This window comes from Elaeis guineensis, chromosome 4, assembly GCF_000442705.2.
Source record: "Elaeis guineensis isolate ETL-2024a chromosome 4, EG11, whole genome shotgun sequence".
Classification (NCBI taxonomy): Eukaryota; Viridiplantae; Streptophyta; class Magnoliopsida; order Arecales; family Arecaceae; genus Elaeis; species Elaeis guineensis.
The window spans coordinates 132,328,508-132,353,718 of NC_025996.2; the positions used below are offsets into that span (position 1 = coordinate 132,328,508).

The following is a 25,211-nucleotide window of genomic DNA, read 5'->3' on the forward strand; positions in this document are numbered from 1 at the left end:
GATGGAAGTCCTCGGTTTGGCTTTACATGGCGGCTCTTATACCATCCCTCTTAGATAGAAGCCCTACTCATTACACCTAGATCAAGGTGAATTAGGTTTAAAATTTATTATAGTGATATATTAGATATTTTTGGAGTTAATTGTAAAAAAAATATGTATAGATTTGTTATTTGATAACATCTTGAACATTTTATGTAAGAAAACAACAAAACCAATTTAATATTATCAAAACCCATAATAGATAAAATTGATTGGCAACCATACAAAAATTATCATCAACACCACAAGCTGATGATCAAATATACAAAGCTCATCCAAAAATTGTCCGTTTGATTCAAGGAGGGTTAATTGTGAAAAGCTATTAATCTATATTAATTTAGGTTCGAATGGGATCATATAGTGATCAATATCTATTATACTAAAATAAGTCAAATTTTTTATCTAAGATTGTTACAAATGATTTCAATTTGTACTAGATTGGATTATCATTGGCCTTAATTAATCCAATTCATTTGCAGCCTTACAAAGGGCCAGTTAATTATATAAAAAAGCATATCTCCTAAGATTTAAAAAATAAAAATAATAACTACATTATTTTGATTATCCATTCCATGGTTAACACAAAAGGTTGTACCTTTGAGACTATCCAATCCACCCCTCTCCCACAAAAAAAATGTTGAAAAAAAAAATCAGCAGGAGTAGCTCCAACACGAGTGAAATGAGATTTATATACTTATTCATTCTCTCTATGGCAATTTTTTGAAAAAAATAAATCAACTAAAACAAAAATATGTTCAAAAATGCACTAGAAAAAAAATTTAAAAACTCAAAATATCTTGATGATTCTTGGGACCACATACAATAGTTTTCTCTACTCAGTATATCTTTTAGAAAAATTAACATAAAATATCATTTATTGAACTGCCATAAAATCTGAATGGAGATGTTAAAATAGAGGGATTGGTGTAATTAGTAAAAAATCAGACGCTGAAACCGAAATTCACGCCTCCAAAATGAAAATTGAAATTAAACAATTTTTGAAATAAAAAAATCATATGCCCCCAAAAACAAAATTGAAATTGAACAATTTAAAATAAAAATATCATGACTATATTATTTTTTGTATTCTTTTCACAATTTTCATATACAAATAACCAAACTGGATGTATCATCCATGATTTTCATAATATAATTCACATTCGTCTAATAAATATATTTAAAAACAAGGGCACAACCATTATTATGGAGTTAATAATTTGAATTTATATTAAATATAAAGGATGTTAAATGTCAGATATGTCTGATTTTTCACATTCGTACCAGATTTAGTTTCTGAAATCAAACAATTTTTAATTTTTAATTCATAACAACAGCTAATTCATGTATTCGTATATACAAAATGACTTGGGGGTCAAAAAAATTATGCCCTAGCAGCCATGTGAGGTCATTTTAAACGCCAGACCAAAGAGAAAAAAGAAAAAAAAAAAAAAAACATAATGCACCAGTACCATTCAATAATAAAAATGTCATTGGTTCTTTTCTACATGCCATCTCACCAGAAAAAAGGCCCAATAAGGACACCAGGACCGTTCAAATGGGCCGGGAAGCAGAATATATTAAAAAAAAAAAAAAGAAAAGAAACACAAAAGCGAGAACCATTATTGGCTACTGGATATAAGCCTGCCCGGTGATATCCACGTCGCGGTCGCCGGTGGACGGCGGCGGCTTGTGCTTGGGCGCCGGTACGGGCTCCGGCGGCCCGTCCGCACTCTGCGTCTCGCTGGCCCGCGGCCCCTCCGGCTTCCTCTCCGCCTCCCCCTTGTCGTCGGTGCCGTAAAACCCTCCGCCGTAGGCCTCGCGGGTGGCGGGCTTCATCTCGGAGATGTGCGGGGGTTGGGCAGCGGCCTTCCCCTCATCTTCCTTCTCCCATTCCCTGGCTCTTTGCTGCTGCCCCATTTCCTTCGCGTTCGGTACGAACTCTTCCATGCTTTGCTTGTTATTTGGATCGTTTCTAAAGAATTTCTCTGCCTGAGAGGTAATAATCCTTCCGGCATTAGAGAATGGGTTGATTGGAGGTGGCAGTTTCTGCTGTAACGAATGGAAGCAAGACGACACGTGCAACCGTGCACGCCACGTGGAGATGAGTTTGTCTGCCACGTGCGTTGAGACTCCGGAGAGATGTCCACACGTTCATAATTTACGATCCCAACCACAAACGATCTATTTTAAGCGGATTTGATAGGAATGGTTTTGAATCACAAACGTATCAATTCACCTGTATCTGCTTATTAAATATGTTGGATTTAAGTTTATATTTTTGATTAGATTGAATTCAAATTTATATCTTTGACCTATTTAATCTATTCTCCGAGAACGCCCCTCCCACGACTGAAGTCATGAGACAATAAATGGATAAATGTAAAAAGGGCTCAATAGATCAGAGGACTGATCCCTCAAAGATATTTCAGTTCCGACTAAGACCCTCGAAGTCCGATCGATACGACATCGACAGTTTTGGGGATGTCCAGACTTGAGTTAGGGTACCTCCCAAAGTTAACGTCCTTGAAGAATGACTGAAAAAGATATTGGAAAACATCCGAAGGCACAAACCAAAGCTCCGAACTTGGTATGGATTTCGGCGAACTATATCAGAAACTTATCCAAAGATAGCGACTTAAAAGAGATATTGGGGATCCCTGACGGCATCAATGGACCCCATCTATAATTGCTCGCCCGAGAGATCGGAGTTTCGTCGAAGCCTGGAATTTAGAAAAATTCTTTATCAAAGCAACAGAACACAGAAGATTCACAAGGTAAGGATACTCTATCCATTCATTAGAAGTTCATTTATAAGACCGCTAAGGGCAAACACAGGAGATGAACAAGATAAGAAGAAAAGTTTCGAACTCATCGGATAGCACCTCGACATCGACGATCGGCTTGGGATCCGCCTAGGCTTCCACTGCTATCGATTTGATGGCAAGACCTTCGCCAGCGAGTGGCTCATTGGAGGAAGGCCTGAACATTGGAGAAGATTCAGTATTGTAGGGTTGTGCTACTTCAGCCATGGATCTTGAGACTCATCTTTGAAAATTTCTGATCGATGAGAATAGATACCATCAGATCCGTCAAAAAAAACTAAGACGAAATAACCACACTTGTTCGGACGCTCACTGCAAGAATATTCTTTATTAGTGACGGTGAAGAAGCCATCGCTAATAGTAATATTTACTGATAAATTATTACGATAGAAAAAAAAAATTATTAAAAGATTGAAGATCTATTAGTGATGGAGGATTTTGTTATTAGCGACGACATAATCATCACTATAACTTTTAAATTTTAATTAATTATTTATTTTAATTATTTTAAGTCTAATAAGTTATTAGCGATGGCTTTAGCAACACAATTTTCATCGTCGTTAATATAATGCATTAAAACACCCCCATTTTTGATCGATTATTTTCTACCGCAAACCCACCTCCTCCCTTCTTCCCTCACCTCTGATCCCCCTTCTTCTCCCGTCAAACTGTTGGAGCCCCCATCCCCGCATCCTAGTCCCCATGCCGCCATCCCCGCATCGGATTAGCCGTCCCCATGCCTCCACCTCCCCCTTTCTTTTCTCGCTGCACCATCGGAACCCTGTCGGATCCCCCATCCCCACGTCAGTTCTGTCGTTCCTGTGCCCTCACCATCCTCCCTCACCATTCCCTCCTCTTCTTCTCATCCCTTGGTGAGTATTAGTAATGGCTGTGGGGACTGCGGGGGCGACGGTGATGGAGCTGTCACCACATGTCATTTTCTCCTCTTCTAATTTTTAATGTTTGAATTTAAATTTATGATATTTATTTAAATTAATGATGTTTGAATTTAATTTATGTATGGGACGTGCATCCCAACCCTCTCCGTTTGTAATGCTGCTCAGTACTTTAAAATCTCCAGAGTGGGATTTGCCTAGATGCTCTACTGGGGTGATAGGAGATGCCGCCTATGCAGATGCCATGGCTCGGTCCATCAGCGTGGGATGTGTAACTCGATTGTCTTGGGCGACCCCTGAATAATTTGAGTCAACCCTTGAGCAGATGGAGTCGACCCCAAGCTCGAAGACCGCATAACAGCTAGTTTTGTTTATCCTTATGGTGTATTTATTTTATTTACTTTTTATACTTACCTTGTATCATTTTAATTCTTGCATTACTTGCCATAATTATATAATTAATCTATGAATCTATTTATTTTTATTTTTAAGGATTACAAGATAACTACTTTTAGAGGATGGAGTCGTACTAGTTGAGGAGAGAGCTCTAGAAGATAAAGCTCTCGAGGAGAGAGCTCCCATGGGACCAGCTCATATAGTTCTGTAGCATCCACATCACTCGATAAACTCTAATACTTAAAAAATTTTTTTAGATTATTTTATCTTTTGTTATTTAATATAATATTCTTTATGATGTTTTGCTGCTCTCAGATTCGGACGATGTGAGGTCACCATTGACCCCACAGTCATGCAAAGCAGTGGCCAACTCTTAGCCTTAGCATCATGATAGAGGACCCCCATCTAGTTCGATCGGAGGATAGAGAGCTCATCCACGTTCAGAGCAGCTCGTAAGTACTAGATCTTCGAGGAATATATCTAAAATTTAATTATTTTAAAATCAATATTTATTATTTAAAATTAATAAATTTAATTATTTTAAAATTAATATTTATTATTTAAAATTAATTTATAGGATATTTAGGGAGCCTGAGATATCCTATATGATTATCGAGATCATCCAACGATTGATGTCGGAGCCGGTGAATAACAAGCGGCAATTATTAGTTGTTGTAATAAAATAAAATGTAGAACGATGGTTATTAACCTCATTCCAACTATACTTATGGGGCTTACGAATCCTCCACTCACAATGACAAAATAATAATAGTATTTGCTAAATACAATTTTATATAAATAAAATATTATTTATTGAACTGGCATAAAATCTGAGCGGGATGCGTGCAATTAGTAAAAAATCCGAAGCTTAAACCGAAATTCACGCCTCCAAAATGAAAATTGAAATTAAATAATTTTTGAAATAAAAAAATCATATGCCCCCAAAAATAAAATTGAAATCGAACAATTTAAAATAAAAATGTCATAACTATATTATTTTTTATATTCTTTTCATAATTTTCATATATAAATAACCAAACTGGATGTATCATCCACGATTTTCATAATATAATTCACACTCATCTAATAAATATATTTAAAAACAAGAGCACAACCATTATTATAGAGTTAATAATTTGAATTTATATTAAATATAAAGGATATCAAGGATATTAAATGTCAGATATGTCCGATTTTTCACATTCGTACCATATTTAGTTTCCGAAATCAAACAATTTTTAATTCTTAAATTTATTATAAAAATCATCTCTATTTAATTTCGGTTAAAACCATCCCACTTCGGAACAAGTATAGATATCCACCTTTGTTGATATCCCTAAATCAGAAATAAAAATAACATCATGTAATAATCAGTGAAAAGATGAGATAACTACTACGATTCCCAAACAGCCATATAAGGTCATTTTAAACGCCAGACCAAAGAAAAAAAAAGAAGAAGAAGAAAAAAAAAAAAAAAACACATAATGCACCAATACCATTCAATAATAAAAACGTCGTTGGTTCTTTTCTGCATGCCATCTCACCAAACAAAAGGCCCAATAAGGACACCAGGACCATTCAAAGGGGCCGGGAAGCAGAATATATTAAAAAAAAAAAAAAAAAAAGAAAACAAAAACGGCAACCATTATTGGCTACTGGATATAAGCCTGCCCGGTGATATCCACGTCGCGGTCGCCGGTGGACGGTGGCGGCTGGTGCTTGGGCGCCGGTACGGGCTCCGGCGGCCCGTCCGCACTCTGCGTCTCGCTGGCCCGCGGCCCCTCCGGCTTGCTCTCCGCCTCCTCCTTGTCGTCGGTGCCGTAAAACCCTCCGCCGTAGGCCTCGCGGGTGACGGGCTTCATCTCGGAGATGTGCGGGGGTTGGGCAGCGGCCTTCCCCTCATCTTCCTTCTCCCATTCCCTGGCTCTTTGCTGCTGCCCCATTTCCTTCGCGTTCGGTACGAACTCTTCCATGCTTTGCTCGTTATTTGGATCGTTTCTAAAGAATTTCTCTGACTGAGAGGTAGTAATCCTTCCGGCATTAGAGTATGGGTTGATCGGAGGTGGCAGTTTCTGCCGTAACGAATGGAAGCAACCGTGCACGCAACGTGGAGATGAGTTTATCTGCCACGTGTGTTGAGACTCCGGAGAGATGTCCGCATGTTCACAATTTACGATCCGAACCGCAAACGATCCATTTTAAACGGACCTGATATGAATGGATTGGAATTATTAACAGATCAATCCATCGTATCTGTTTATTAAATATATTAAATTTATATTTATATTTTTGATTAAATTGAATCCAAATTTATATCTTTGATCTATTTAATCTATTCCTTTGGGCACGCCCCTCCTTTTAAAGATGGCTAAAATCATGAGACAATAAACTGATAAATGTAAAAAGAGTTCAATAGATCAGGCGACTGATTCGTTGGGATATCTCAGTTTCGACTAGGACCCCGAAGCCCGATTGACATGACTCTGATAGCTTTGGGGATGTCCGGATTTGAGTCGGGGCACCTCCCAAAATTAACATCCTTGATGAACGGTTGAAAAAGATATTGAAAAACATCCCAAGATACAAACCAAAGCTCCCAACTTGGTATGGATTTTGGCGAACTACATCGAAAACTTATCCAAGAATAGTGACAAAGGAGATATTGAGGATCTTGGATGGCATCAGCGGACCCCATCTATACTTGCTCGTCCGATAGGTCAGAGTTTTGTCGAAGCTTGGAATTTAGAAAAATTCTTTATCAAAGCAACATAACACAGAAGATTCAAAAGGTAAAGATACTCCATCCATTCATTGGAAGTTCATTTACAAGACCGCTAAGGGCAAATACAGGGGATGAACAAGATAAGAAGAGAATTTTCGAACTCATCGGACAGTACCTCAACATCGACGATCAGCTCAGGATCCACCTAGGCTTCCACTGCTATCAGTTCAATGGCAAGACCTTCGCCAGTGGGCGGCTCATTTGATGAAGGCCCGACCATTGGAGAAGGTTCAGTATTGTTGGGTTGTACCACCTCACCCATGGATCTTGAGAGTCACTCTTGAAAATTTTTTATCGATGAGAACAGACACCATCAGATCTGTCAAAAAAAGTTAAGACGAAATAACCACACTTGTTCGAACGCTCGCTGCAAGAAAATTCTTTTTTAGCAACGGCTAGGAAGCTATCGCTAATAGTGATATTTACTGATGAATTATTACGATGGAAAAGAAAATAATTATTAAAGGATTGAAGATCTATTAGTGATGGCGGATTTTGTTATTAGCGATGGCATAACCATCGTTATAATTTTTAAATTTTAATTAATTAATTATTTTAAGTCCAATAAGTTATTAACGATGGCTTTAGCGATGCAATTTTCACCGTTGCTAATATAGTGTCCTAAAACCCCCCCATTTTTGATCGATTATTGTCCACCGCAAACCCACCTCTCCCCTTCTTCCCTCACCTTCGATCCCCCTTCTTCTCTCGTCGTGCTGTCGGAGCCCCCATCCCCGCATCCTAGTCTCCGTGCCGCCATCCTCGTGTCGGATCCGCCGTCCCCATACCCCCACCTCTCCCCTTCTTCCCCCGCTGCACCATCGGAACCCTGTCGAATCCCCCATCCAGATGCCAGATTCGTCGTTCCTGTGCCCTCGCCATCCTCCCTCACCATTCCCTCCTCTTCTTCCTACTCCCTGGTGAGTATTAGTAATAGCTACGGTGACTGCAGGGGCGACGGCGATGGAGCTATCACCACATCCCGTTTCCTCTTCTAATTTTTGATGTTCAAATTTAAATTTATAATATTTATTTAAATTAATAATGTTTGAATTTAACTTTTGCACGGAACGTGCATCTCAGCCCTCTCTATTTGCAATACTGCTCAGTACTTTGGAGTCCCTGGAATGGGATTTGCCTGGATGTTCTGCTGGGGTGGTCAGGGATGCCGCTTCCGCAGATGCCATGGCTCGGCCCATCGGCATGGGATGCACGATTCGGTTGCCTTAGGCGACCCCTGAATAATTTGAGTCAACCCTTTAGCAGATGGAGTCGACCCCATGCTCGAAGATAGCATAACAGTTAGTTTTCTTTATCTTTATGGTGTGTTTGTTTTATTTACTTTTCATACTTACCTTGCATCATTTCAATTCTTGCATTGCTTGCCATAATTGTATAATTAATCTATGAATCTATTTATTTTAATTTTCAGAGGTTACAGGATAACTACTTTTAGAGAATGGAGTCGTGCTAGTCAAGGAGAGAGCTCCCATGGGGCCTGCTCATATAGTTCTGCAGTATTTACACCACTCGATAAATTCTAGTGCTTTAAAAATTCTCTTTTAGATTATTTTATCTTTTGTTATCTAATATAATATTCTTTATGATGTTTTGCTGCTCTCAGATTCGGACAACGTGGGGTCACCATTGACCCCACAATCACACAGAGTAATGGCCAACTCTTAGCCTTAGCATCATGGTAGAGGACCCATCCAACTCGATCGGAGGATAAAGAGCTCGTCCACATTCAGAGCAGCTCGTAAGTACTAGATCTTCGAGAAATATATCTAAAGTTTAGTCATTTTAGAATCAACATTTATTGTTCAAAATCAATTTTATAAGACATTTAGGGAGCCTGAGATATTCCATGTGATTATCGAGATCATCCAACGATTGATGCCAGAGCCGGTGAATGAGTTCTTCAGTTGGCCATCAGAGGCTCGTGATGTTGCATGGGATATGCTCCTGGTAAGTCAAAAGTATTTAATTTTTAAATTCATGGTACATTTGCATTCTATTTATTAATACATGCTTCTAATTGTAGGAGATACTATCAATTCAAAACTCCTCAGTATGAGGAGACTGGCCATTGGACCTTTGAGGAGGTCACCACATGTAGACTCCAGGATAAACTGTACAACCTCAGACAGTCCGCCACTGAGTTCTCCATTTTCGAGTGACCATCAGATTGAAAGTCTTTTACGGATCATTGGATATAAAAAGACGTATGGGAGGCCCTCTATGATTAGTGGAGCAGTGAGGACTACTTTAGTAGATGGTAGAAGGCTCAACAGAATCGGACCATCTAGCAGGATTTGATCAAGCACACCGACGGCTCCATTGGCACAAATGTTATAGCAGATAGATTCATAAAAATTCTAAACTTATATTAATCTCATATTTAGTTGATCATATGTATATTTTTATTAACTTAATTTTATTATTTATTTATTATAGACATGGTGTTGCTCCTTGAATTGATTTTGATAATTACAAAGCATTTGAGGAGGTTACTAATGATTTTGGCTTAAAAAAAGATTTATTATTTTTTAAGGGTAAAATCGTAATTTTATCAAGTCCTAATTCCAAAGCCTTAAGAGCAAAAACAGAAGATTTGTGATCTATTAGAAAAAATTTCATAATTTTTGGATATATATTTTGAAAAAAATAATATTTTTAAAATTGAGTCGATCCCATGAATCGACTCATGTCAAATGAGGCTGAATGGCACGCTGTTTTTTGGCTGGCACACCCAATTGAGTCGACCCCATGAGTCGATCCCTGTACATGAGTCGACCCTATGAATCGAACTCTATTGCTATGCACGTCAAAATTATAGAACAATCATTTTCTGTTCTGTACCATAGTAGTCGATCCCATGAGTCGACTCATGTGTATGAGTCGACCCTATCAGTCGACCTCTACAACAAAAAAACTCCATAACGACTAATTTTTCAGCTCGTTTTGGCATATTTAATGCTTATTTAATGATTTTCAATGGCTCTAAAACTATCCAGATCACTCTCCACCATCATTTGAAGCTATAAAAGGCACTTAAAGGAGGGAATAAAGAAGGTTTTTCAAGCATTCATTTCAGCTCTAAGCGAAGAGCCTTCTTGAAGTTAAAGAAGCTTTCATTTCAAGTTCACCAACCCCTCAAGAGCTCATTCAAGTCTTCAACAACCTTGAAGAGAATTAGAAAAGCTTCTTCATTATTGTGTAAAATATATTTAAAGCTTTATTTGCTCATTAAAGGAGCTACATTTGTATTTTCGTGTGATTAACTGTTATACTCTGTTTTTGAGTTAATCTTTAGTTTTGGAAGGATTTCAAAACGTGGAAAGATTGATCCGAATCTTGAATCGAATTGTATTGAGTTGGCTTATACCCAAAAAATAAGTGTTCTAGCTTGGGATAGCTAGAGTCGGAGGTACCGACGTTGTATTCTTGTTGAATACGGTTTAGTGGATTTAAATTCTCAAGTAGGAGCTTGGAGAGTGGATGTAAGTGCAAGGTTGGCTCCAAACCATTATAAATCTTAGTTGTTTGTGATGTGCTTACTTGTTCTCTATCTTATTTTCTTTTTCTTCTTGCACTCTTGCATCTAATATCTTCACTTTGCTTAAATCACTCACTTCAACTAACTTGCCTTTTATTACTTAGTCCTTGTGGTTCTAGATTAATTTTAAATTTTCAAAAATTTAATTCACCCTCCCTCTTGGGTTGCATAGCTGGGCAACACACGGTAGCTGGGTCATGTACCAAAATAGCTATAGTTGTGAGAGGCCACACACCAGTCTAAAAGGATCGGTGATTACTTAAATTTTAAGTCCAGATAGATCGCGGTAACTTAAAATATCATTTATTAAGCTTTTATATATACCGATATGTACAATAGTATTAATGAATTTTTCAACTATATAGACGGATTAGGTGGAGTACATCGTAGTGCTGCATAGTGAGGACCTGTCCTCTTAACCCCTCCTTGACCTCGAAGGATGGCTCAAGATTACCGGAGGGGTGAATAGGAGCTGGGTAATAAGGCTTGGGCATAGCTTCAACGATCCAACAGCTTGCTGGTCTTCGACATCCTCATCTCAGGCCTTGACGATCCAGACGTGGGGTGATGCATATATCGAAGAGGTCGTACAGAGGCTTTTTTGCTAGCAATTTTAGAGCTTTCGGGATGTCGTCCATGAGATATACAGTTGTTAAGATTTTTCAGGATCCTCATCTGTACGATCAGCTAAGCTCATTGTTACAACTATCACAGTAGGTAAGTTAAGTAGTATTAAAAATTTTTTTTACTTGTTTTAAATTTTTATATTTAGAAGCTTCACATAGTTAGGCTTGAGTCGAGGGAGGGAGATCTAGGGGTCAAAAGTTAATTTATCTATTTGATGGATGGGCTAGAGATGTAGATACATCTATATCATCGAATGAGACGTGTAGGAATAATCCATTCAAGAATTAGAGGAGTATATCGAAATATATCCCTCCATGTCGGTTTAGGCTTCAAGCGGGAGTAAGAGGATACCTAGGAGGTCAAAATTTAATCTAACCATTTAATAGATGGGTCAGAGATATCTATAGCTCTGTATTATTGAATGAAATATATAAAAATAATCTATTCAAAAATAAAGGAGTATTTCAAAATATATCCCTCCGTACTGATTTAGACTTCAAGTGAGAGGGAGAGAATACTCAGGGGGTCAAAATTCAATCTAACTATCTGATAGACTGGTCGGAGATATCTATAGCTCTGTATCATCGAATAAAATATATAAAAATAATTCATTCAAGAATTAGAGGAGTATATTAAAATATACTCCTCCGTAAAGGTTTAGGTTTGAGGCACACTAATTACTTTAGTTTTGCAGTTTCAATTAATTTAGTTCTAAAGTTATTAATAATATTTTATTTTTTTATTATAAGATGTTGGGATATCCGACTCTCATCCACCTGCTACTACAGATAATGTACAGGAGCAGAAGGAGGAGAAGGAGGAGGATCTTCGTTGATTATTTTTAGTTTTGATGTAATGTATTTAATTTTGATATTTGAATAATATTATCTTGTATAATTGGATAATTCATACTTTTTATATGATATTAATATTTTATTTATGATGATGATAATTAATTGTTAGTTATTATAGTGTCTGTAAATATATATTGATTGTTAATTTAATTATAGCATGTTTTAGTAAATACATTTGATAGAATATTTTTTTAAAAATATCTATTATTAGCAACGGCTAAATCCATCGCTAACTATTAATGATAGCTACAACTTATTAGCGATGGATTACAGCAGTCGCTAATATATTTTTTATTTTTTTAATATAAATTAAAGAATAATCTAAAAATTATTATCAGCGATGGATTTGCCGTCACTAATTATTATCACTAATACTTTATTAGTGATGGCTTTTACTACCGTCGCTAATAATGATCTTCAGCGATCAACTTTTTTAATGGCTTTTTAGATATTAGTGACAGTATTTAGCCATTGCTAATAATTAATTTTTTTGTAGTGGCTCACTAACCTCTAGGTCAACCCCTAACCGATCGTCGGACGGGATTCTTTCAACTTTTGGATCAACATCTCATCATCCACAGGAATGAAGCCCGTGACCGATGTGACCTCTCGATCAGGATTTCATCGTTCACTAGAGATAAAATCATGTAGTTCATACTGATATGGATCTAATCAGGATGGCACCTCGACCATGGGTCGGTGCCAATCCACCGACTCATCGAGCTATGTGGACAATTTGCGAAAATCTCCTAATAAACTCTTGGAATGTAGCCACTTGGGCATAACAAATATCCATGACTAACTACCTATAGTCTCAAGTCTGATGGCCTATACTGTCTAAGCATAACAAACTCTGGTATCTCTACATATAAAAAGGTAATAAAGGGACCCTCGGATAAGCTCTGGTAAGCCAATCCACACCATTATCAACTTCGATACTCTCTCTATTTATGCTCAAGCTCTAACTAACTTAACCATTGGAGGGTCCTCTGCTGGAGACCCCACTTTCGGTGTGAGTGGGCTTCTTTTGCAAGTCCGCTTGGTGTTCCGGCATCCAGATCACCCTTCGTCTTCGGCCACATCAGCACCTCCGGAGCCTTGACGCACTACAATTCATTTTGATTCATTTAATAATCGAATCGGGACATAATTTGACTCATTTAATCTATATAAGATTTATTTAATATATTTAAAATTTATTTAATTTATTTTTGATCCATTTAACTTGATCTGCTTAACCTATTTAATCTATTAATTTTTTTAAAAAAACTTAATCTATTTAATAAATAGATTAATAAATCAAATGAGGTTATCTATCTAATAAATAGGTCGGATTTAGATTGATAAATTTTTGACTAGATCCATATCTAACCCAATCTAACCCATTTGCCATCCATACTCATAGATGGGGGATTGGTTGTCTCTGGCCTAATGAATTAGATCTATTTCAACTGATAGTAGAACTTTTGAGACTTTTTGCCAATAGTGATTTTAGAAAATCGAGGTATTAGAAAATAGTGTTTTTGTAAATAGTGCTTTTATGATATAGATATTTTTTTAAATAAAAAATATTCTTAATAGATACTTAGTAATTAAATTTATAAAATGCTTTCCATATTACAAAATAGCAATAATAGACATTATATAGTGCTCATACTAAAATAAATATAATATAATATATTATTATAATAATAATATGAGATATAATATTGTATATTATAATATAATAATATAACATGATAAGATATATAATAATATGCTATAATGTAACATAATATATTATTATTAAAATATGATATAATGTAATCCAATTTATATATATTAAAATGGAGGCTACTGTGTTGGCAAAGCCTCCATTTGACATGTATTCAAATAGTATTTATTTTCAGACGAGCGTTACTCGAGCCATCCACGTATTTTTTCACACCTAATGATCTATGCATTTATTTTCTTTTGGAGAGTCCAGTTCTTCTCTCATTCTCCTCCTTTTCTCTCACTCTCTCCACCACCACTATTGCAACACCCCGTCCCTGATTATCGGATGGAAGTGCTACACCTCATCTTTAAATAAGAGTGAATCCACCCTTAGATAAGAGCAAAGAAAAAAATACTAACCGTACCTGCTCAAGGTCGACTCAATCAATATATCATATCATTGCCCATAATAATTTCATTAACACATCACCATTCTCAATATCAATCTATATCTTCATTCATCCACCATGCTTTATACATATACTACAACATTACATATTCAACCTGTACTGATCCACATATAAGGTTTAAACATCTATTACAAAAGTACATTACAACTTAATATTTTACACATATTCATCTCCAAAACTACCATGAGCTCAAAAAGTGCTCCCACCAGTTGACCTATCCAAACTTTACTATGTTGATTCATGGTGCTAAAATCTATCCAAGAAAATAAAATAAACTACATAATGAAACTGACATCCCAGTGAGTGAATGGTTCATATAACAGTGGGAAAATCGAGAAAGAATTAATTGTTAAACATGTTTAAGTAATACTCACTATACTTGCATCATATGTATGTCTGTTATACTTTTAGAAACATTTGTAAGCTAACCATAAATAACACAAAAACCACATGAGGAATCATGCCATGCAAGAAATCCAGTCATGTACCAGATTAACCATATGAAAGGTCAAGCTAACTAAAAGAGCATTTCCAACAGAAATAACTAGTTTTGGTCAACTACTTCATGACACCGTCAAGCCCCCAAGCATATTTTACCATCAAGCTTAAGCTGTCATCTTTCTCAGTTTGTCTTGCCACAGGTTCATCACCACAGGCATATTATAAGTTACCACATGCAATCTTCTTGGCCACAGAAGCATAATTCTTGCCACAGGTTATTTTCATAAGCACTTGGTTATGTCATCAAAGGTGCACTCATTGGCCATAGATGCATAACACACCACTTGGGTTATTTGGCCACAGGCATGCTCTTTTGCCACAGACTTTGATATCGCCACAGGTTTATCACCACAGGCTTATAATCTTGCCACAGGCTCGTTGCCGTAGACTTGGTTCACTAATTAATTTCCCCCACAGCATAGTATAGTATTGTTCATCAATACACACATATGCAAATGATGCGGACACCAGAGCCATCAAAAGTCGGTGACATGATTTGGATTCAATTTGGATCGAAGAAGCCCCATTAGATTGACTCTACTTCAGTTATTTATTTTCAGTCAATAAGTTATTTTGATGCATTTAGTTTTAGATCTATGGGGTCATACTTGGATTTGTATTGGATTTGTCCACGTCATCTTTAGAGCCACCACTCTCCACACACCTAGGAAGGAAATATACATGTCAGTATGTATCATACCCAAGGATCCTCATGCCAAGTTGTGCTAAGCATCAAGTACCTACATGGAGTTTTATTTTTTTTTAAAATTTCTTAAGAGTTCTTGGCTATTTACTTATTTTGTTGAAAAGCTGATTTCTTTTCTATAGTAGATTACTTTGTTTGAAAATCAGACATAATGTTTTACTTTTTTGTGAAAGGGCTGATTTCTTCTTTATAAAAGATAAGAGATTCTAAAAAAAATAAGATCCCTAGGATCCTATATAAACCTTTGTATCTTTCATGAAGAGAGCAATGAATTATTTTACAAATTTCATAAATACTTGTGTCAATTGCTCTGAGAGGGAGATGGTGTAAGATCCAAAATTACCCCACAAGAGGAGGGTGTGAGGCCTACTTTCTTTCCTATCTCTTAAACCTTTATCTACTTGAGATCCAATATTACTACGACTCCGATTCGACTCCACCATCTACCCGCACAAGCCTATCCCATCAAGAGAAGATCTGTCTCCTCCAGGATTCACATCTATCATGATGAAAGAAAAGAGTAATCCCTTATTCTATAGATCATATGCTGTCAAGGACCTTCATTCCTTCTCAGTTGATCTTTGATTTTTATTTTTTTTATTAGATCCGATGTTGGTAAAGACCTAGTTTTTTATCGATGGATCTATTTGGTTAAAAGATTAAGAGCCCTAATCAAGATTGTTTCTTAACTACCACGATCTAGATTCTTATCATCTTTTTAGATTTTCTCATGGGTTTAATGTTTTACTCTCTCTCATCCCATTTATATATTTTTTTATATTTACTTGTGAGCATGTTTAATTTCTGCTATCTGTTTATATACTTTCTTATTGCTAATTATTTACTGATCTCTAGAATGGTATTCATCTACATCATTTAGATTGATTTCGTTTTGATCACGTATCAATCAATCACGCCTCTTGAGCAGAGTATAAGCAACTATACTGTCCGTTCTGAGAATAATGATGTCTCTGATTGAGCATGATTTATTGTTGATAAACAGAAAGGAGCTTGATCTTTAGGATTGATTTTTTTCTTTTTTCTTTAGGATTGTCCCGCAATAATTTGGTATTAGAGTCGATTGATTAGGACTTTAGTTTAAATTAAGCAATTTAAATTCTTATAAGTTAAATTTTTACACTTTAAATTTTATAATTTACTTTCAGATATTTTAATTTTTTTATTGCACCTTATTCCTGCATCCTAGATTTGCATGACCACTAGATCGGGTATTCGGTATCAACATCCTACTTTTTCATCCGACACCAATATGGACCTCAATACAGCAGCCATCATTAATGCTCTGATTGAAAAGTTTGATGATATAAAAAATTTTATAAAAGCCATGAATAAGAGAATAATAATATTAGAAGAAGTTAGCCAGAAACAATCTGAATCTGAATCTTCCTGACTGCCTATAGGACAGAGAGGTAGCAACCTAGAACTAAATCGGCCTATAGAGATACGTCCGTACCATAACCAGTTTGACCAAGATAAGCATGTCCTTAGGAATGTGAAGGTCGAAGTCTCAAGTTTTGATGGTTGCCTGAATCCGAGAGAGTATCTAAACTGAGAATCGAGCATGGACTACTACTTTGGATGGTACAAAATGTCTGAAATAAAAGGAGTTAGGTTTGCTAGGATGAAGTTGGTTAGGCAAGCCCAACTTTATTGAAAAAGTGTTGAGCATCTTCTCAATTAGAGAAGACAAGATCTGATAGAAACCTGGGATGAGATGAAAGAAAAACTTAGAGAGAAGTACCTCTCCACTTGCTACCAACAAAGATTTTTAGATAAATGGCAAAGGTTTACTTAAGGAAATAGATTGATTACCGAATACATCACGAGATTTGATGAGTACCTCATGAGATATGGAGTTACCGAAGATAGAGTTGTTACCTTGTCTAGATTTAGAGTTGGATTATGAGAGGATATCCAGTGTGAGCTCTTTTTGTGAGAGATAACTATGTTAAAACAAGCTTATCAACTTACCTTAGACTTTGAGAGGTTTTCTAGATATTCAGCTCTCTGTCGTCCTGAACCCAATTAAGTAACCTCTTCTAGATCGAGACCCAATATTAATCAGGCTCCTAGTAATGGACCTCCACCTACAAATCCTATTGGGAGAAAAGAAGATAAAGGAAAAAGATCTATAGGAGAATTATCAAAAGCAAGTAATTCTCGATCCCATTGCTTCAAATGCCATTATTACGATCACTTTGTTGCACAATATCCCAATCGATCATTATTCATGAAAGAATTAGAGGAAGAAATCCTAGAAAATATTGAGAAGAAAGTTTATGAAGCTGATCCAGACTTAGTCGAGTAGTTTGAAAGTATCGAGGACATCCTAAGTTATGTTGCATTCGAGTCAGACCTTAGGCTTGGAGTTGTTAGGTATATTCTAGCACAGACTAAGGAAAGTGAAGACTGACATAAGACCTCTATTTTTCATATCTTCATAAAATTTGATGATAAAATTTATAAGGTGATCATTGATAGTGGTAGCTGTATCAATGCCATCTCCACTGACATGATTAAGAGATTAGAATTAACTCCTATAGATTATTCCAGCCCATATCGTGTGTCCTGGATAGATTCTTCCTCTATTTCCATCAAATTTAGATACGGTGTTTTCATCTAGCTTCATTTCTATCAAGATCATGTTTGGTGTGATGTCTTACCTATGAAAGTCAGAAGTATCATATTAAGTCGGCCTTGATTGTTTGATAATAATGTTATGATTTATGGTCGAACCAACTCCTGTAGTTTTACTCATCAAGATAAGAAGATCACGATTAATCCTTCCCCACCTAAAGCTACCAATAGAAAGATAGGCGATAGATAAAAAAAAATATTAAGAAGAAAAACCTCCATCTGATAGGTACAAAGAATTAGAGATGATCATGAGTGAAGGATCACCAGTTTGGATACTTGCTACGAGAGAAGTTCGTGAGAATCCTAAGGTAGATTATTCCAAGGAAGTAGCTAGCTTTCTGAGTGAGTTTCATGATATTTTCTCTGAGGATCTTTCAGATTACTTACTGTCTATGAGAAATATTAAATATGCCATTGATTTAGTTTCTGAATCTATCCTACCCAACTTGTCCCACTATAGGTGAAACCCTACTGAGCATGCCGAGCCGTAAAGACAATTTAGAGAGCTGATAAAAAAAAGATTCGTGAGAGAGAGTTTGAGTCCTTGCATGGTTTCTATACTATTGAATCCAAAGAAGGATGATATATGGAGGATGTGTATAGATAGCCATGCCATTAACAAGATCACCATTAAGTATCACTTTCCCACCCTAAGTTAGATGACATGCTAGATATGATGGTCAGAGCAATTATTTTTTCTAAGATTGATCTTAAGAGTGGTTACCATCAAGTAAGGATTAGACCCAAAGATGAGTGAAAAACTACTTTTAAGATAAAAAATAATTTATATGAGTGGATGGTGATACCATTTGGATTATCCAATGCCCATAGTACTTTCATAAGGTTGATGACCCAAGTACTACGGTCATTTATAGGAGTGTTTGTAATCATATACTTTGATGACATTTTAATCTATAATCGAATTAGGGAGGACCATCTAGACCATCTCCGAATAGTGTGCCAAGTTCTTAGAATAAAAAGTTTGTATGCCAATCCTAAGAAGTGTGCTTTCATGATAGATCATGTCATCTTTTTAGATTTTGTTGTTACTTTCGATGGTGTGTCTGTCGACCTTGAAAAGATTAGAGTAATAGTTACATGGTCGGTATCCAAGAGTGTGCATAATATACGGAGTTTTTATGGATTAGCAATCTTTTATCGTAGGTTCATAAAAGAGTTTAGCACCATAGTCACTGTCATCACTAACTGTATTAGAAAGAAAGATTTTGAATAGATTAGGACAGCCAATAGAGCCTTTATAGACATTAAGGATAAGATGACCCACGTCCCAGTCTTACGTCTACCTGATTTTTTCAAGATTTTTGAAGTAGTATGCGACACGTCAGGAGTTGGGATTGGTGGTGTCCTTAGTCAAGAAGGTCCACTACAAGAAATTTAATTTTTTGCGACGAAATTTTAGCGACGAAATATTTTTCGTCGCAAAAAAGTAGGCTTTTGCAACGAAATTTAAATTTCGTCCCCAAAAATTATGTATTTGCAACGAAAAAAATTGCGTTGCAAAAAGTTATATCTTTTGCAACGAAATTTTTTTTTTGTTGCTAGAAGTTCATTTTTAGCGACGAAATTTTTTTTTCGTTGCAAAAAATAATTTTTTTGGCGACGAAATATTTTTTTTCGTAGTTAAATTTTTTTTTTTTGCGACAAAAAAAAATTTTGTCGCCAAAAAATTATATTTTTTACGACGAAATTAATTTTTCGTTGCTAAAAAAAATGACTTTTGCGACCAATTTTATTTATATTTAGCGACGAAACTATTGCGTCGCTAAATTTTATTTTATTAAAAAATTTTTAAATATTTTGCGACGAAAATTTAAATTTCGTTGCTAGAATTGATTTTTAGCGACGAAAGTTTTTTCATCGCAAAAAAATTTTTTTTTTGGCGACGGAAAAATTTTTCGTTGCTAAATTTTTTTTTGCGACGAAAATAGTTACGTCGCCAAAAATTTAATTTTTAGCGACGAAATATTTGTTTCGTTGCGAAAAATTTGATTTCTCGATCATTTGCGACGAAATTAAATTTTCGTTGCCAAAAATTAATCATTTGCGACGAAAATATTTTTGTTGCAAAAAAAAATTTTTTTCGCGACAGAATATTTATTTTTAGCAACGAATTTATTTCATCGCTAAATATTTTTAAATTAAAAATAAAATCGAAGGTATTCTGCCCTAATTGAAAAAACCCGCTTGATCTCCCTCCCGGCCCGATCTCCGCCGCGGTCATCCAAATCTTCTCCCTCCCCGATCTCCGACGACAGTCGTCGTTCTCCGATTGTCGGTCGTCCTTCCCGGTAAGTCCTCTCCCTCCCCGCCACCATCCTCTCTCTCTCCTCCACCTTCAATCTCCGATTCCCAAGCCGCCCCTCCTTCCCGAAATGCCCCTCCTTTTCCCGATCTCCCCCCGAGCCCCTCCTCTCCACCGCTCCCCGCGCTGCCGTCACCCCCTCGTCCCCCTCGCCAACGACCTTCCACGGCCCCTGCTACGTCATCGGTGACAACATCGACACCGACCAGATCATCCCAGCGGAGCACCTGACCCTCGTCCCCTCCAAGCCGGACGAGTACCAAAAGCTCGGCTCTCTCGCCCTCTGTGGCCTCCCCTCCTCCGCCTACCCAGTCCCCTTCGTTCACTCCGGCGCCGCTTCCACCCCCTTCCCGATCGTCATCGCCGGCGCCAACTTCGGCTGCGGCTCCTCCCGCGAGCACGCCCCGGTCGCTCTCGGGGCCACCGGTGTCCGGGCCATCGTCGCGGAGTACTACGCCCAGATTTTTTTCCGGAACTCCGTCTCCACCGGCGAGATGTTCCCTTTGGAGTCCGAGGAGACGGTTATATGGAAGGAATGCACAACCGGGGATATCGTGACCGTAGATCTCGACGAGCGCTGGCTGACCAACCACACCACGGGGAAGGAGTACCGGTTGAAGCCGATCGGAGACGCGGGGCCGGTGATTGAGGCTGGGGGAATCTTCGCCTATGCGAGGAAGACCGGGATGATCGCTTCAGCATCGACGGCTTAGGGTAAAGGTGGGATCTTTCTTTCTTTCCATGTTTCTTTCTGCGTAGAAATTTAGGAGAAGTACTGAAATGGAATGGGTATTAATTTTGGCATAAATAAATCATCTTGTGGAACAAATGGGATATCTCGTTTTATAATTGATGATTAGCATTGGACATTGGGTAACAAATTTGTCTTGATTTTACGTTTTTCCTCATGATGATTGTGGAATGATTGGATGATTGTCTCATTTTATTATGCTCCGGTCATTGGCTTAGTTAATCCTAACGCCCTATTCATGTTCTATTGCCATTAGTTACCAGGGAGGTGGATGATAGGATACATGTATGGAAAGTTTAAGGGAGGCATGGTTGGTTTGATAGCTTGCTCTATTCAATGAAAATAAGAAAATATCCATGCTATTGGAAAAGGAGTGTTGAGCATTCCAACTTAAAGAACATAGCTTTTTTGCAGTTCATAATCTATAATGATGAACTTGACTTACCACCTAGGCTATTGTGACTCTTCTGATTTTCTACATTGACATTCGGCTAAACAGGTCAAAATAGTTTTTAGCTTCTAAACAGGTTAAAACAGATGTTGGTTTGTTACATGGATGGGGATACATAGCTTTAGCTTGCATTTGGATGCACTAAAAGTCATCGTTTGCTGGTTTCTTCTGGGTTCTCTTATTCCTTGTAATTTAGAAACCCACTAAAACAGTCAGCCCGTTTGATTCCAATGGTATTGATTTTGCGACACCTTTTGAATTGATGAGCTTTAACGGATTTCCACCCCATCCTTTTTAAGGTGGTAGTAGATGTTAGATTTTGCTCATGATGAATATTTTGGTGGAACTTAGTTGCATTTTAGCACCATGATACTGAAGCATGAGGGTTTTTTGGAATTCACATTCAGATTATTTTAGGATCTGGTTGGCTGTAACAAAAGTTTTAAAAACTTATTGGCTGATAGAAGTCTAGATTTTCATTTGTTTCGACCAAGAACTGACGGCTGGAAAGCTTGTATCTCTGATTTAATATTTGAGTTTTTTTGATTACTTACTGATTTAAATTATTTTAATCATTGCAGCATCATGACTGGTCCTGGACGTAGACATTCACGGGGTAGGCAGCAGGCTCCGCTTGATGATACACATCCTCACTTTAGCATTTTGCATGATGAGTCAGAGGATTTAGATGAGACTCAGTTGCCCGAGTCCACAGAGCCGCCTAGTGCTCAGCCAGAGCTTGCCCAGCCGGAGGCCATGGTACCGCAGCATCATCCCCTTACAGGTACATCTCTATCAATTTATAAACCATATATATTTTTTTGTTATATGCATTTAGTGATACATGATATATGTTCATTTCATCAATTTTTACATGTAGGAACACAGCATCGACGTGCAGTGCGTGGTCCTAGTAGGGGTCTTGTTTTGGAAAAATATGTGCATACACACAATGAAAAACCGAAGGTACATATATTTCGAGATCATCCGGTTGGTACAGAGGCTAGTATCGTCGCAAATGAGATCAGTTTGTATATGTCGAATCATTTTTCGTGGGCTGCTGAAAGTTTCAAGCATGTAGCTCCTCGATACCGTGATGCTCTAGTCTCTCACATCAGGGTAAGAATTAAATTTGGATGTCTTGCATATCATTACATGATCCATATTATTTTTGGTTATATAAATAAATTTTTTATTATATGAATAATTTCATGTATTTGCCTTTTGGTATGATTACTGTGTAGGATAATATTGACTTCGAGGATTGCACTGACGAAGAAGTGACGGCATGTATTCTCAAAATGGCTGCAAATAGATACAGAGATCGACGATGTAGGCTTCATAAATACTGCAATGAGCTGCAGGCGAAGGGGATTGATCCTGTGACCCAGCCATACAGAAATTGGGCTGGGTCTAGTGACGATTGGCGATGGTTATGTGAGCATTTTGGAAGTGAGGCATTTCAGGTATGTCTAGTGTTCCAAGTTTTTTTAATTATGTTATGTCCTTTATTGGTTATAATTGTATGTATTTTGTAGCGACGATCGGAGGCGAATAAGGTGAATAGGAGCAAGATTGATTCTATTCACATGCAAGGAAGTGCCTCTTTTGCACAGGGAATGAAGAGGATGGTACGTAACTACATTTGCAATCATACTTTGTAACTTTTTATTAAATATTTACATTATTTTGATATCTTTTTTTCTTTTTTTTTGTTTGAACAGGGACTATCCGGAGTCGACGCCTATGCTAAATTCTATCAAAACAAGAGTGGCGAGTTCATGACCGAGGAGGCGAGGCAGCGTCATGTAAGTATCATTACTCTACATTTTGAATACTTTTAAAGAGTTTGAAAAAAATTTATGATTTTATTTGGTTTATTGTGAAGGAAAAAATGTTAGAATTGAGAGAGCAGGCGACGAGGGAGGTGGGATCTGATGGTGATACTGGATCGCAGCAGGTTTGTTTGATGACAGATGATACGATTTTGGATACCATCCTCGGGCGGCAGCTAGGATCTGGTCATAGCATGCGGTCCAAAAAATCACGCAGTTCGTCATCCGGCCGGTCTGATGATGCATCGGTGCCAGAGGCAGTTAGGACATCCATGAGCATGATGCAAGATCAGATTAGTTACTGGATGAATCGTAGTCAGATGCTCGAGAGGATCGTAGCTGGGGTGGCGGGACGGCTCGGTATTGATGCTTCTGAGTTAGCACCTCTACAGTCACATGATGCCGCCTCTGCACCACCATCGCGACACGTATCGGGTCAGGGATCGACGCCTGGAGGAGGGAACGAGGCCAATGAGTCAGATCATACTTAGTTTGTACTTATTTTAAATTTAAAATGGTGTATGGACTTATATTTTTGTATATGACAAAGATGGTTATGAAACTTTTTGTTATTTGAAATTGATCTTTTGACTTAGAATATTTTTATTGTGTTAACATACTGTTTATTTAAAATATGTTTGATCAGATAATTTGTATTTGAGCAGGTTTTTTTGGAAAATTAATAAAAATTTTATTTTTTATCCAAAATTTATTTTAGCGACGAAATATTAATTTCATCGCAAAAAAATTTGTGAACCCAAAAAAGTAAAACATTTATTATTCATTGCGACGAAATTTTTTATTTCGTTGCTATTTTTGCGACGAAAGTCTTAGTTTCGTCGCTAAAAATTATAACTTTTGCGACGAAATTTTTATTTCGTCGCAATTATGCCGACGAATATTTTTATTTCGTCGTCCTTATAGCGACGAAATTATTATTTCGTCATCATTATAGCGATGAAATTTTTTTTTCGTCGCAATTTTTGCGACGAAATTATTTCGTTGCTATTTTTGCGACGAAAAAAAAATTTCGTCGCTAAAAATTTAAACTTTTTGCGACGAAATTTTTATTTCGTTGCAATTATAGCGACGAAATTATTATTTCATCGCCATTATAGCGACGAAATTTTTTATTTCGTCGCCCTTTTAGCGACGAAAAATTTATTTCGTTGCTATTATGGCGACGAAATTTTTTTTCGTCGCAATTATAGCGACGAACATTTTTTTCGTCGCAATTTTTGCGACGAAATTTTTGCGACAAATTATTTTGCGACGAAATCCGTCGCTAAGTTTTGCGACGAAATTCATTTTCGTCGCAAAAAATAAGAAAAAAATTTTTTTAAACAAAATATTTAGCTACGAAATTTTTTTTCGTTGCAATTTTAGCGACGAAAATTTAAGCTCTTGCGATAAAATATTTTCGTCGCTAATACAGTACATAACTTCGTCGTCTGGGTTTACTATTTTTTGCGACTAAATAAAATATTTTCGTCGCTAAGGTCTTTTGCTACGAGGCTTTCTCTACAAATTTTTAGCGACGATATATTTCGTCGCAAATATTTTTAGCGACGAAAATAAGATTTTTAGCGACAAAAAAATTTCGTCGCAAAAAATCAAATTTCTTGTAGTGGTCATCCAGTAACATACTTTAGTGAGAAACTTAACAATTTTAAACTCAAATATTCTACCTACGATAAGGAGTTTTATGCAATAATCCAAGCTTTAAGATATTGAAAATATTACCTACTTCTATAAGAATTTATTTTATACTTTGACCATGAGGCCCTTCGATTTTTGAATTTTCAAAAAAAATAGAATCATAGACATGGTAGGTGGGTCGAGTTTT

The 25,211-nt window shown here is 36.9% G+C and overlaps 4 protein-coding genes across 5 annotated transcripts in view; 2 read left to right on the top strand and 2 right to left on the bottom strand.

Annotated features, from left to right (window-relative positions):
• Window positions 1-1,481: 1,481 nt before the first annotated feature.
• On the bottom strand, window positions 1,482-2,063 carry LOC105042637 (uncharacterized). Its single transcript, XM_010919921.4, has one exon. The coding sequence runs from the start codon at window positions 1,984-1,986 to the stop codon at window positions 1,666-1,668; it is 321 nt and encodes a 106-aa protein (XP_010918223.1). The 5' UTR covers window positions 1,987-2,063; the 3' UTR covers window positions 1,482-1,665.
• A 3,559-nt stretch (window positions 2,064-5,622) lies between these two features.
• The window catches only part of LOC114914126 (uncharacterized), a 60,666-nt gene continuing 41,077 nt past the window's right edge, over window positions 5,623-25,211 (bottom strand). Inside the window, exon 3 of the mRNA XM_073256814.1 lies at window positions 5,623-6,361. Coding sequence (XP_073112915.1) covers window positions 5,806-6,126 — 321 coding nt within the window. The 5' untranslated portion in view covers window positions 6,127-6,361 and the 3' untranslated portion in view covers window positions 5,623-5,805. The remainder of the gene's footprint in view (window positions 6,362-25,211) is intronic.
• Window positions 7,421-22,516, top strand: LOC140857403 (3-isopropylmalate dehydratase small subunit 1-like). Its single transcript, XM_073256196.1, has 6 exons — window positions 7,421-7,432; window positions 7,553-7,855; window positions 8,019-8,136; window positions 20,320-21,048; window positions 22,112-22,314; window positions 22,411-22,516. The coding sequence occupies exons 1-4, from the start codon at window positions 7,421-7,423 to the stop codon at window positions 21,039-21,041; spliced, it is 1,155 nt and encodes a 384-aa protein (XP_073112297.1). The 3' UTR covers window positions 21,042-21,048; window positions 22,112-22,314; window positions 22,411-22,516.
• LOC140857588 (uncharacterized) lies at window positions 22,576-23,944 on the top strand. Of its 2 annotated transcripts, XM_073256813.1 has the most exons (4): window positions 22,576-22,649; window positions 22,775-23,161; window positions 23,255-23,338; window positions 23,419-23,944. In XM_073256813.1, exons 2-4 carry the CDS (start codon window positions 23,120-23,122, stop codon window positions 23,854-23,856), a joined length of 564 nt encoding a protein of 187 aa, XP_073112914.1. In that variant the 5' UTR covers window positions 22,576-22,649; window positions 22,775-23,119; the 3' UTR covers window positions 23,857-23,944. The 2 variants fall into 2 exon arrangements, with proteins under 2 accessions (XP_073112914.1, XP_073112913.1); XM_073256812.1 differs by having other exon boundaries at window positions 22,588-23,161.

Bases quoted from the DNA above. Each gene is read 5' to 3' on its own strand.
- LOC105042637 (XM_010919921.4), bottom strand. From the start codon at position 1,986: ATGGAAGAGTTCGTACCGAACGCGAAGGAAATGGGGCAGCAGCAAAGA.
- LOC140857403 (XM_073256196.1), top strand. The intron at 7,856-8,018 runs GTGAGTATTAGT...CGTGCATCTCAG, and splicing joins CCTCTTCTTCCTACTCCCTG to CCCTCTCTATTTGCAATACT. The intron at 8,137-20,319 runs GCATGGGATGCA...CTTCCCGGTAAG, and splicing joins TGCCATGGCTCGGCCCATCG to TCCTCTCCCTCCCCGCCACC.
- LOC140857588 (XM_073256813.1), top strand. From the start codon at position 23,120: ATGCAAGGAAGTGCCTCTTTTGCACAGGGAATGAAGAGGATG. The intron at 23,162-23,254 runs GTACGTAACTAC...TTGTTTGAACAG, and splicing joins CACAGGGAATGAAGAGGATG to GGACTATCCGGAGTCGACGC. The intron at 23,339-23,418 runs GTAAGTATCATT...TTTATTGTGAAG, and splicing joins AGGAGGCGAGGCAGCGTCAT to GAAAAAATGTTAGAATTGAG.